At 33.9% G+C, this 14,659-nt stretch overlaps 1 protein-coding gene across 1 annotated transcript; it reads left to right on the top strand.

The window, feature by feature from the left end:
* The first annotated feature begins 319 nt into the window (after positions 1-319).
* Positions 320-14,659, top strand: LOC123554941 (uncharacterized). The gene is made up of 6 exons (XM_045345391.2): positions 320-456; positions 8,259-8,449; positions 10,047-10,177; positions 10,348-10,427; positions 13,130-13,369; positions 14,347-14,659. Exons 2-6 carry the CDS (start codon positions 8,285-8,287, stop codon positions 14,376-14,378), a joined length of 648 nt encoding a protein of 215 aa, XP_045201326.1. The 5' UTR covers positions 320-456; positions 8,259-8,284; the 3' UTR covers positions 14,379-14,659.

The raw sequence follows: 14,659 nt of genomic DNA on the forward strand, positions 1-14,659 counted from the left end.
TTTGTAACGATGTAAGGAAATAAAGATGGAATGAATGAATGAATGAGTTGGGTTTTACGGCGAATCGACACAAAAAGGTCATATATCGCCGAGGAAATAAAGATGGAGTCATACTGCTAAGAATGATGGCCGTTTTATCAGCTGGGCAGTACTGAAACTGCTTTGTCTGTTTCAGACAGTTTGCGCAAATTTTCACCCAAAATTAAATTGTATCATAATCGTGTTGTGCATTCCAATTGTTTTACATGTTAGGTAATTCTTCTTCATCTTTAAGTTATACATTCCTTCGTAACTAATTTACACATGCATCACATTAACAAGTAGTTCAAGGACGAAACAAAAGATAATATTGAATAATTAATGTATTTTTATTCAGTACATTAAGCAGCGCTGCAGCAGCTATAAATAGTGATTTTTATGCCGCCCTATCATTTGGAGTTTGGATTGTATTGCTAGGTAAGTGTGTGGATTTGTTCCATATCAATATATTAGCCGCATTACCTAGATTAAAGTCTAAAGAATCATATATTTAGAAAATTTAGAAAGCCGTATTAATTATTAGAAATTTAAAACATAGCGATTCAGTGAGTTTGGCGCAATTTTTACTTATAAAAATGTTCCGTGAAATTAGTAAGATAGATAAAAAAATATATCTTATGCGTTAATTATGCTCTGAAACACTGATTGTAAATAGAATGAAGTTAAGTGAAATCCATGCATTTTTACGTAATTTTCATTGATACTGACTGCTTTATATCCGCAAGATCCAAAATTCCATTCTTGAATTATACTACAATTTGTCTGTTTTCAAACGACTCAAAAGTAAATATGTAGAATTTCTACCACCTGTCGTCATGTTATAATGCATAAGTATTATCGAATGTAAATGATGACATATGAAGAAAGACAGTAATTAAAAACGAGACTAGACAAGGGTCAACTTAAGTTTAGACGTTATGTTTTCAAAATGAACATATTTAGTGCGTGTGTTGTACATTCAATATGTTTAAATATATTTTTACATAGACACCAAGGCATGACCAAAGGACATTTTCTTTTGTCAAGTGTGGTAATAAATATCCAATGACAAGTTACAAAACAAAATTTTTTATTTTCCAAATTGAAAAGATCTGTACAGGGCGAGAGGAATCGGGATAGAAATAAAGGCTTTGGTTCTCCTTCGCTTATGGCCTTATTCAGTCGGACAAAATATTTATCATCAGTTATTTCTTAATTGATTAGATTTATTAACTGCATTAACTACATTTAATTATAATATTATAGTACATTATGTGATCGATGTTAGATACTGAAATGCATTTCCTGAGGCATAATTATTATGAAACCGAAACTTTGTCCTATTTGCTGTGACACAAACTAGGTATTGCCGAAAGACGTTTTATGATTTAATGGCATAGTTCAATAATTCTGACGTCCTTTTATTAATTTTTGTAGCACATGACAACTGACCGATGTACTAATTACAATAGCATGTAAATTTAAAATTTAAATTTAATACAAAATTCGGTTTAGAATTACAAACAAGCTTCTTCAACAGGGCTACCGTTATTATAAAATTTACGTAAATACTTTGCTAACTTTTAGCAGTACCCCAATGTGTTCCTTTATTTGTTTGTTTTGTCCTTGTGAATCCATCCAATGATCTTCGTATATACTTCATTATTATATCACAAGACATAACAAACTGCAATTGACAAATACCCGGCATTCGATTTATGAATGCAGCTATAAAATAACAACCCTTTACAATGATTTATGTGCAATTTAGCGATCCAGCTTTACTGTATGTTTTAAATGTTTATCGTATCCAACCTGTCATAAAAAGAGTTCTAACTAGGATCAGTCAGTAAAAGATGAGCCCCGTCAGACAAAGCTTCGACCTTAGCATTTAGTTTTATATTTGCCAATTATGCAATCTGATTAATGTACTTGATCTTCTAAACGAAGATCTGAGGATGACCCATTCACATTCATTTTTCTGCATATTTAGATTTCCGATATTGCTATTTTTATTATCACAAGTCTATTTCTTTTTGAATCAATCAGACGGCTCGTTCCGACAAGCATTTGGCTGAACCGATGAGGTTTTATAGTGATATGTTTCCTATTTTGTCACCGGGATAAGCACCGTTCAGTACACATGCACAGGGAGACAGGGTTAGCATCTTCTCTACATTTCTGTAATATTAATTTCAATTCGATATACCAAAAATACCAGGTAATAGACAAAAGTGCTCTAGTAAAGTAAAAATAAAAATGTCATGGCCGTAAAAGCACTGTAACGCTTTACTCAAGGTAAGGAAAACTGTCTCAGTTATAAATATCTATATTTTGAGGTCATAATACACTAATTACGCAACACGACGACGGGAAAATGTCTTTATTGCCGCGGTGGTCTGGGGTTTGGTTCCCGACTCGGTCATCTTTTTTTTTCTTTATTTGGATTTTTTAAAATAATTTAGAAACAAAACTCATGTTAAAATGTTCATAATACGACAAGACTGCGATTTGAAAGAAAGATTATTTTTTAGCAAAATCTGGAAAGGAAGTCTCCCTACGCATGCGAACTGAACATGTCCAGATACAGAAACTCATTAAGATAATACCTCTCTAAACACGAGGGTGCAGTCATGATGCGGTCGTCATAAGATTTATAAATAAGAAAAAACCCAGGCTAAATATGGATTTTTTTAACTTCTACTTTCACTTTCAAACTGTTGAAAGCAAGGCTCTGATTGTTTGAACGTCAAAACTATTACGTCATAGAGTCTAACGTCAATGCGGTTATTTTGAAAATAAACTCACAATAAACAGGATGTTATCGATGATGTAAACGATAATCCTTAATACCGTGTAAGAATCGAAATTGTATATTTCACATTTTGATTTGTTGTTTATAAAATCTTTGGTGTTCAGATGCGAAGAAATTTTATCAAATGGCGCTACATAATAATACATTTATCATCGACATGATCAGTCTACCATATATAAATGACTAACTGGCTTAATTTTCAAACTTGGTCCCCGTATGCCAGGTAAGAATATTGCTCGAAAAATGTTTAAATATAAAATTTATCATGCGCTTCCTAAAAATCACCTAAGATAGCTATTGTAAGCTATTCCGATTATCCTGTTGCCATTTTCTGTGCATCTATAACCTGTTCCTCAAACGACTAATTTTAATGTGTTCACTAAATTTGATAAGTAGCATAATGATATTACCTCTTTAACGTTCCCTTTAAATGGTTCCGCTTCATTGCATTTAGGGGCCTAATGAACTACAAACAGAAAACACACGACTACATCATATGTGGCCGCATTGCATATTTCACATTCCTTCAAATGATAATGACGTGACAAAATTTATTCCCATCACACGATCAGTGTTTTATATTATTTTATTATTATACTGGATTTATATAGCGCCTTTTTCATGATAAACACCTTTAAAGGCGCTTTACATATAGCAAACGCAACCACATAGGGCGCGAAATTCATCCTCTACTAGTACAGACACAGAGCGATCTGACCAGAGGGACAGAGTGAGATAAAGCCCCCAGAACAGATAGAGAGTACTGTTTAGATACAGACATATCCGGCTAACATAGCATAGATCTTTCAAAATAGACGGTCTGTTTCTTTAACGTGCCCGGTGTATAGCGCCGATACACGCGAAGCCGTCTTTCCTGGGAAGAACCAGTACAGGCCTCTAAGTTGCATCTCAGAAATTTCCAGTGCCAGAACCGGGATTCGAACCCCGGACCTGTGGATTGACAGTCAAGCGTGTTACCACTAGACCAAGGATAATCGTTTTAAAACTATCACCTTTACAGGAAGAAGTATTTTAGTGTACAAACACTAACATCAATCGTTTGGTAGTGGTAACCTAAGAAATGGTAACCAAAACAGACGGTAGTGATTTTGCATTGGTTTGTTTTCAAGTACAAAGTTAGATGGTAAAAGGTAAAATATTTCACAAGAAAAAATAGAATAAACTGTACTTAATCAACCAGATACTGAAGTTGAATGATCAAAAGACAATAACTCAGTGAAAAATCACCCGACCGGAGCATACATATACTATGCGCTTTTCCTATTGAGAGTGAAATGTCCTGATATGAACTTTCAACATATTCCAGCGAAAGGCTGCTGAGAAATATTCCGTACAAGGATGGTTCCATAGTTTACAAATGTTGAATAAACAAAGGGCAATAACTCAGTGAAAACTCATCCGTTATTGTCTTGCACAAATGTTGAATAAGCAAAGGGCAATAACTCGGTGAAAACTCATCCGTTATTGTTCTATACACCCTATGTTTTTCACAATATTTTTTATCGTTTCGTAAAGCTTTATTAAAATCACATCGATAATTAAAACTTTAGTGATACTTCGGACAATAGTGTCATTAGCAATTTAAAAAAGCAATAACCCAAAAAGTAAGCAAAGTAGAGTTACGGTTCTTATACAATGCGCTTTCTGTCAATGGCCTTTGTTATTGTGTGATATTCTAAAATATCCCTTCAATAGGAATAGAGTTTTGATCCAGATAAGCGTATGAGTAAATAGAAAGGGAGATAATTCAAAAGGTAAGCAAAGTAGAGTGATGGATTTTCCACAATGAATTTTCTTTCAATGACCTCTGTCATTGTTTGAAGTTTAAGTCCTGTCAGTAGTTCTGAAGATATGCTCAGGACAAATCTGTTCTAGCCAAATAAAAAAAACGGAGATAATTCCAAGAGTAAGCAAAACAGAGTTATGTTTTTTCTACACTGTACATTTTAATGGTCTCTGTCATTGTGTGAGGCTTTAGAAATACGTCTTTTATAGGTTTGGAGTTCGGTTTCTGACAAAATGTTAAGGATGAATCATAGAAAGGGGGATAATCTTTTTAAGAAACAAGCAAGATCGAATTATGATTCCTTTAGACAGCACTTTCTTTTAACTGTTTCTCTCTTTATGTGAAGTCTAAATAAAAGTCCTTCAAAAGTGATGGAGTATGCTCCTAGCAAAACTCGGCACGGACTTACGGACAGACCGAGAATATTTTTGCCTTCCGGCGGTGGGATAATTAAATGGAAGGAACCTACATAAAGTCACCTTGTATATTAAACACACTAGTGAATAAAAAGCCATCGAAATGTTTAGCAATTTAATGTGACTGACAAAATACATTAATACGTGACAGCTCCCGATTTTACAAACAAAGGATAAATATTCTGATTGAAATTAATTACACAAAGAAAGCGTTCTTCACGTAGTGAGTAAGTGGGTGAGCGAGTGCATGAATAACATTAGTTACATAATCATATATTGTAACATTTTTCATTTCAGTTTTCAAAACTATTACGTCATAGAGTCTAACGTCGATGCGGTTATTTTGAAAATAAACTCGCAATAAACAGGATGTTATCGATGATGTAAACGATAATCCTTAATACCGTGTAAGAATCGAAATTGTATATTTCACATTTTGATTTGTTGTTTATAAAATCTTTGGTGTTCAGATGCGAAGAAATTTTATCAAATGGCGCTACATAATAATACATTTTTCATCGACATGATCTGTCTACCATATATAAATGACTAACTGGCTTAATTTTCAAACTAGGTCCCCGTATGCCAGGTAAGAATATTGCTCGAAAAATGTTTAAATATAAAATTTATCATGCGCTTCCTAGCAATCACCTAAGATAGCTATTGTAAGCTATTCCGATTATCCTGTTGCCATTTTCTGTCCATCTATAAACTGTTCCTCAAACGACTAATTTTCATGTGTTCACTAAATTTGATAAGTAGCATAATGATATTACCTCTTTAACGTTCCCTTTAAATGGTTCCGCTTCATTGCATTTAGGGGCCTAATGAACTACAAACAGAAAACACACGACTACATCGTATGTGGCCGCATTGCATATTTCACATTCCTTCAAATGATAATGACGTGACAAAATTTATTCCCATCACACGATCAGTGTTTTATATTATTTTATTATTATACTGGATTTATATAGCGCCTTTTTCATGATAAACACCTTTAAAGGCGCTTTACATATAGCAAACGCAACCACATAGGGCGCGAAATTCATCCTCTACTAGTACAGACACAGAGCGATCTGACCAGAGGGACAGAGTGAGATAAAGCCCCCAGAACAGATAGAGGGTACTGTTTAGATACAGACATATCCGGCTAACATAGCATAGATCTTTCAAAATAGACGGTCTGGTTCTTTCACGTGCCCGGTGTATAGCACCGATACACGCGAAGCCGTCTTTCCTGGGAAGAACCAGTACAGGCCTCTAAGTTGCATCTCAGAAATTTCCAATGCCAGGACCGGGATTCGAACCCCGGACCTCTGGATTGACAGTCAAGCGTGTTACCACTAGACCAAGGATAATCGTTTTAAAACTATCACCTTTACAAGAAGAAGTATTTTAGTGTAAAGACACTAACATCAATCGTTTGGTAGTGGTAACCTAAGAAATGGTAACCAAAACAGTTGGTAGTGATTTTGCATTGGTTTGTTTTCAAGTACAAAGTTAGATGGTAAAAGGTAAAATATTTAAAATAGAATAAACTGTACTTAATCAACCAGATACTGAAGTTGAATGATCAAAAGACAATAACTCAATTAAAAAATCACCCGACCGGAGCATACATATACATGTACTATGCGCTTTTCCTATTGAGAGTGAAATGTCCTGATATGAACTTTCAACATATTCCAGCGAAAGGCTGCTGAGAAATATTCCGTACAAGGATGGTTCCATAGTTTACAAATGTTGAATAAACAAAGGGCAATAACTCAGTGAAAACTCATCCGTTATTGTCTTGCACAAATGTTGAATAAGCAAAGGGCAATAACTCGGTGAAAACTCATCCGTTATTGTTCTATACACCCTATGTTTTTCACAATATTTTTTATCGTTTCGTAAAGCTTTATTAAAATCACATCGATAATTAAAACTTTAGTGATACTTCGGACAATAGTGTCATTAGCAATTTAAAAAAGCAATAACCCAAAAAGTAAGCAAAGTAGAGTTACGGTTCTAATACAATGCGCTTTCTGTCAATGGTCTTTGTTATTGTGTGATATTCTAAAATATTCCTTCAATAGGAATAGAGTTTTGATCCAGATAAGCGTATGAGTAAATAGAAAGGGAGATAATTTAAAAGGTAAGCAAAGTAGAGTGATGGTTTTTCCACAATGAATTTTCTTTCAATGACCTCTGTCATTGTTTGAAGTTTAAGTCCTGTCAGTAGTTCTGAAGATATGCTCAGGACAAATCTGTTCTGGCCAAATAAAAAAACGGAGATAATTCCAAGAGTAAGCAAAACAGAGTTATGTTTTTTCTACACTGTACATTTTAATGGTCTCTGTCATTGTGTGAGGCTTTAGAAATATGTCTTTTATAGGTTTGCAGTTCCGTTTCTGAAAAAATGTTAAGAATGAATCATAGAAAGGGGGATAATCTTTTTAAGAAACAAGCAAGATCGAGTTATGATTCCTTTCTGTTAACTGTTTCTCTCTTTATGTGAAGTCTAAATAAAAGTCCTTCAAAAGTGATGGAGTATGCTCCTAGCAAAACTTGGCACGGACTAACGGAAAGACCGAGAATATGTTTGCCTTCCGACGGTGGGATAATTAAATGGAAGGAACCTACATAAAGTCACCTTGTATATTAAACGCACTAGTGAATAAAAAGCCATCGAAATGTTTAGCAAATTTAATGTGACTGACAAAATACATTAAAACGTGACAGCTCTCGACTATACAAACAAAGGATAAATATTCTGATTGAAATTGATTACACAAAGAAAGCGTTCTTCACGTAGTGAGTAAGTGGGTGAGCGAGTGCATGCATAACATTAGTTACATAATCATATATTGTAACATTGTTTCATTTCAGTTGGCTAATTATGTATGTACCAAGGCATGACAACATATTTTGTAAAGGTTATTATGCTTTAGTAATAATAAAAAGCTTGCTCCTAATAGACATTTCTAACGTTAACGTAAAACGGAAAATGATTACTGAATCCGTAAATGTTATTTGCAAATAATGGTCTAAGGGAGATAACTATTGCATTACTATTGGATGAAATTGTCTCCCATAGACCACAAATTAGCCTAAAATTTTACGGATTCGGTATTCCGTTTCGTAATTACGTTTACGTAAGAAAGGTCTATTTGAACTATTACTTATCCGTTTATAAAAAGACATTTTCTGTATATAGAATTCGGCGATAACAACAATATCAGGATGATATTGAAAGCTCTGACGGTTATAGCTGTTGTCGCTTTATCTAATGGATACCTTCAGTGGGGTAAGAAATTACCACCATTTGCGTCCAGCATGTACCCAGGAGCTGTAAGAGAAAGGATAAGGATACCACCTCGGCCAATGCCAGGCTTCAATGTATTACCGGTAAGGGCTTATAATTGAGAAAAATAAAGTATTGCATTTTGTCCATATTTTCAAAAAAAGTTTGGTTTTATAGGATTCGATTTTAATTTATTTCGGTGTTAAATCACCTGAGTAGTTACCTCCTCTTTTATCTGAAGATTTGTGGCATGTACTTTACACATTGCAAATACATTTAGTTGTAAACACACATTTTATGAATAAGAAATGCAAAGCATAACCATAAAAACATCAATATTTGGAAATTAGTGAAAATGGATATCATCCTCAACCTTTTCTGTCACCACGATTTATGAAAATATTAAAAGTGGCTCTTAACGAATGAGCAATTAATTTGTACGGAGCAAATGTTTACTTCTGGACGCTTTCGTAGCTTCCTGCATTTACATTATGTTTTCTTCCAAATTATTTCTCATTTCAAAAATGTGTATCGCAGATATCAAATTAAAAAAAAAAAATATTAAAAGCGGTTAAGCTTAGTTTTTGATGATGGAAACAATTGATATTGTTCTTACTGCCCAAAAGAAATACGTTCAAATAGTATACATTTCATGAAAGGTTAGATTGTTAATCGTTTTGGCTATTGGCCGAAAATAAAATTCAGAAGTGTATTATTACATGACATCATAAATATGTACTAGTCTTCATGTCTTTCCCTTCAAATTATGATTTAGGCCACGACAAAAAGTGACAAACTTTAAAACCTTCAATAGCGCAAACTATTGACCGATGGTTAATATATGGGGTCATTTAATAAGATAAATTATTACACGGTTTCTACCTGACATTTAAGTATGTAAATGCGAATGTAGCTCTGTATGCAAATTTAATGTATATATTTATTGAAAGTAAATACATTTAATATGGATTTGTTTACATTTGAAGTAAAAACTGAAGATAAAATATTCGAATAAAAGATGGCCATTATATATCTTTAAGAAATCAAAAACCGCTTTGGTAATATCAAAGAGCAGCAAAGAATTTACAACTTTTACAGAACAATAAAACTCTTGTACAACAACTCATGCAGATTATAGATGTTACTTACAAAGATTAAACGATGCGCTGCTATAGTATATTAAAACAGCCATAATTGTCATTGATTCATAATTCCGTGTATCATGATCAATTTAATTGGTTTAACGTCGCACCGAGACAATAAAAGGTCATATGGCGACTTTTCAGCTTTGATGGTGGAGGAAGACCCCAGGTGCCCCTTCGTGTATTATTTCATCACGAGCGGGCATCTAGATAGAACCACCGACCTTCCGTAAGCCAGCTGGATGGCTTCCTCACATGCAGAATTCAACGCCCCGAGTGAAGCTCGAACCCAAATCGGTGAGGGGCAAGTGATTTGAGGTCAGCGACCTTAACCACCCGGCCACAGAGGCCCCCGGCTGTATCATGATTAAAGGCTGTTATGATGCATTATGGTATGAACAGTTTGAAGCTTTTTGTCAGATCCTATGTATAACTATCAATATTTTCAATGTTTTCAATATTGTATATACACACGTATATAAGACTTTTCAACGAACTCAAGAGACAGGTATACCTCAAGTGCGTACTCTATAGCTTTACGAGGCGTTACTTTTTTCAGTGGCTCGGTCCATGGTATTTTTACAAGTTCAATAGGCGTCCATGTAGTTGGTCGAATTCTGAGGAATACACAGATTTTACCAAGGTTCTTCAGTTACAGAGAAATAGAATTATAACCCAACAAACTATGAGGTAACTTTATATGACAAATGTTAACTTGAGATATTAATCTGCTGAAAACGAAAAAAAAAATACTATTGTGGAGTACAATCTAACGCAAATGCGAATCAGTCAAAATATTTGAGAAAGAGAAAGCATTGTCAAAATGTCATTTAGTCTAAAATTATCTTCATTTCTTTCAGAACTTTTGGCACGTGCAAATCCGTGACAGCAATCTGGTATGTCAATGGTCCCGGAGTGTTTAAAGGCATAGACCCTGTTGGTAAAGAATTATTAATTGCATTTTACCTACTGGTTTTGGAGGCGCTCTTATTAATTTTCCTTCTCCATGAAGGATGTATATGTGGCCGTGTGATTAGGGTCAGTCCCTTCGATTTGTTTAACCTTAACCGCTTCCTTTCAAACTTACCAGAGTAACAGACTTATGTCAAGTACACGAGGAAACCGCTCTGGCTTGTGTAATTTCAACAAGACTGCTTTACTGCCCGCTCATGCATTTCTGCAGTAGCTTTAACATTAAGACGGGAATTCCGGATTTTTCTATATCATTAAAAGAGATTCCCATCTGATCTAGTATTCTCTGCGGCCACAGGCGCGGAGTATTTGTGATGGCTTTTTGTAGTGCACTGCAGTGTATATCGTAAATGACGATTTTTTCCTTTCGATTTGCAAAATTTCAAATTTATATTTTTTCATGGTTGATCTGGCCTATAATAATGGCATCAGATTAAACAACACAAACGAGAAAATAAGTTCCACTAGAAAAAAGAAGCAGAAAAAAAGAGAGCAAAAAAAAAGCAATTTGTGTCGGACATCACTTTGAAAATTCCTTTCGTTTTCAGTTTGATGAATACGCCAGAAAGAAGGTTACCTTGTTGTGTGTAATATTTATTTTTTATATATATTTTAGATATTTGTTTATTATATTGTAGACATTGCAATTTGCCACACTTATTTCATATGATAGGGGTATAGGCCTTTCATTCCAACCAAAATTCCGGATACTGCTTTGTAAAGTTAATTTATGCTAATTTGTAAACCTTTTTATTGGTACTGTATATAAGCAAGTTTTATACAACTACTTCTGTAGAAGCTTTTGTTAAGGACTATTGTTGTATGTTGTGTCTCGTGTTGTTACTACGTCGTTGTTTCTATGTTTATGTATGTTACTCGCTCTGTAACTCCTTAAAGGTATAAGTACTTGTAAGTACAAGGCTCTGTCATCTAAATATAGGCTATAACCATTCCTCTTTCGGTAATCAATACCAAACTTATTACACAGTACGTACGTCCTTAAACAGTACTTTTAGTTTTATACTTTGGTTATTTTTTTAAGTTAAGTATCGATGTGTATAGTTTATACTAAGTTTATACTTAGTTTTTATCGATGTGTTTGATGTTTGATATGCATAATTATAGTCAAACCTTTTAAAACTGTCACCTAACCATAAGGCAAATAAGGCAAACAGTGGCCTTTGAACCAAGGTGACTTGCATTTTAAAGTATCCTTGCTCTATTATATTATTTCAATGGATGTTTCTTACAGGCTGACCTTTAGCAATATCAGAACATATGGTCTTTCTTGAGAGGTGGCTGATTGCAAAACATTGACCGTTTGGCCTTCCAAATTACCAGTTGATCAGTATATGACTGTATATCGTAGTAAAGGTGTTTATAGTAATGAACTGTTAAGTCAATATTCATTGCTGTGTATTCAAAAGCTGTTCTCCAAAGGAGGAGGTTAAGAAAACAACAACAATACCCTCTATGTAAATACACCAACGCAATCGTCAACATATAATAAAATCCGAAAAGTAGATCCCTCGGTAGTACCGAGAACAAGGCAAACAGTGAAAATTGCAGACTCGCTTTGACTGAGTCTGTTCATGAGCAGTAATGGAAAATGCAACGTGGGTTATAATGTTCGTGTTCCTTTTAAACTGTGAGTTTCACGCTCATAGTTGGGATAAAATGATGTTGATTGCGTCTCATTCATTGTACATCTTAGTCTTTCCTTATAATTTAACTTTAAAGAATCATATAGAGCCCACATGCTAGATAAGACATCAGAATAATGGTCTTGATAATCTTAAACTCATAGACATTTCGGATGAACAATTATGTAAGTCTGAATTTAAGCACAACATTGTGTATGCAATACATTTCATTCATATACCGAAACTAAGAGGTCAATTTCGCATATAGGTCATGATCAATCCATAATTAGGTTACTAAATACAACAATAAAAATCCTGCTCACTCTACAATGGCAATGTTTTTTCTGCAACATTCATGAAACCCCATCAGAATGTCTGTTGGCCTAGGGTCCACAACAAAGACACCAGTATCGTTATAACATCTCCTTTTCTGACAGTACTCCGTACACTGCTTTATTTGGCCCGGAGTTTCCTTTTGCTGCATCTTTCTGCAACTTTCGTACTTGTATAGAAGTTATTTTGTTGTGACGTACAACAAACAACAATTCACTTAGAAAATATTTACGTGTTAAGTTATGAACTTAAGACACCTCAATCTTCAAGTTGTCACGTGACTTGAATCTGCAGTCCTATTCGAGTGTTCACGTGTCGTGATATTTTCAATCTTTAATCATGTTAACATTAAGAATATATGGCATTTTAATACTTTTCGTATACTAAACACTCCAGGAATATACCTGATGTATCGGAGAGAAATTAAATTTCAATACAAATTCAATTTGTACCAAGATCTCAATTATAATTCAACTACAGTCAAACCTGTATTAAGCAACCAAAGAGGACAGCCGTACAATCTGACGGCTTTAGGCAGGTGGTTGTTTAAGACAAACTAAAAATGTTAACTTGGGAAGTTAACTAATTGGCTGCTTAAGGCAAGTGACATCTTAATACAGGTAGTCGTTAAAGCAGATTCAACTGTGTGTGTTTTAGTAGGCAATTTTAATGGTTTTCAATATCTGTATTCCAGGAAGCAGATACAGTTTTACCGGTACAATTATCTTGGTTGATACTGATTATAAAGGTTTCGCTGTAATTTGGGGATGCCAAAAATGGTCGGTATTTGGTAATATTTGTGAAGATCCTGGCTTATACATTACAACAAGACATCTCACACCGCACCCGGAAGTACTGAGACGCGTGGAAAGTGTCCTTCTAAACACATGGGATATCTCACTTAACCAGTTGACGAGTGTACCTCATGTAAAACGTAAGTATCTTTGGAAACTGTCTTATAATTTTGTTGGACATACATTCAACATTTTTTTCTGAGTTAATGAATACTCAAATTTTGCAACACAGACATAAAGTTATGTTTCAGTTTTACATCATGCTACGAAGGTATCATAAAAGCAAATGACCAGTATAAAAATAAATTCTCCCGAAAGTTCAGATCAATTGAAATATTCACCTGAATCTCGGAATAAATGGTTATTCATTATTTATAAAAAATGTTGTTATTTTCTTTTTCAAAATGGAGGATTCTTTTGCTTTTTTTTAATCTGTTTTAATATTCAATAAAACTGGTTTTGCTTTAACGAGTCAGATAATTATTTTAATCAGCCTAACGCGCTTCAAAAAATCGATTTTTTGTTAATTATCTTTAGAGCCAATTAGTTTGATTCAGGACTAAATCTCAACTGTCAACGTTTTCAGAAATTGTTAAGGTAATAAAACAATTGTATTTCATGACTATAGTATGAAATAGTAAAACCTATTATTCGATGAAATATATTTTAGCTTGATATACATCTGTTAACCTCGGTCTTTCAAAAGCAGTTCTTAATACAAATGTACGTCCCCCAACTACATCGGAAAAATAGTTCTGACAGATCCCCAAAAAACACAAAATATCATGCCTCAGATGTCAAAGGAAGGGCCAAAATTCTTTATATTGAATATCACCTATAACTATAGGGACATTATTTAACTGTTTTCGATATGTCTTTGCCTATTATCCTACATGTTTATATCAAACATTTTCTCTTTATGTATTCATTCTATAACGATTAGTTTTTATTGTTTTGAAAAGTGAACAGAAGTTTATAAAAATTATGTTTTTATATAATATAATATACATTAATTGAAATTATCTTTTTCATTTAAATTAAATTGAATTGTACGTGTTCTTTTTATATCTTAATAGTTCGTTCGAATTATTTTATTTGATTGTCATTCTTCTTAAAGCTTGCATTACTGGAAGGAATCCGATCGGCTAAGATGGCGGAGTACACTAGAAACTAGACTGAAACAGTACCACATAAAAGAACAGTCTTCGATCAAAGTTATGATAAAAAGTTCCCAAAACGAAAATAGCTGTTTATCTATTTACTCCCACCATACTAAGCACCATTATTCTTGGATTATTCCTAGACTACATGTTGTTATATTTTCTAGTCCTTTAGAAATACTTTGGTATCATTCCGCTGAGAAAGGTGCCAAGAGCATGAGAAAAGCTGCATATTTCATTACATCAATAAACAGAGTCATTCGAAGCAAA

The sequence above is a fragment of the Mercenaria mercenaria genome, chromosome 7 (genome assembly GCF_021730395.1).
Source record: "Mercenaria mercenaria strain notata chromosome 7, MADL_Memer_1, whole genome shotgun sequence".
Lineage (NCBI taxonomy): Eukaryota > Metazoa > Mollusca > Bivalvia > Venerida > Veneridae > Mercenaria > Mercenaria mercenaria.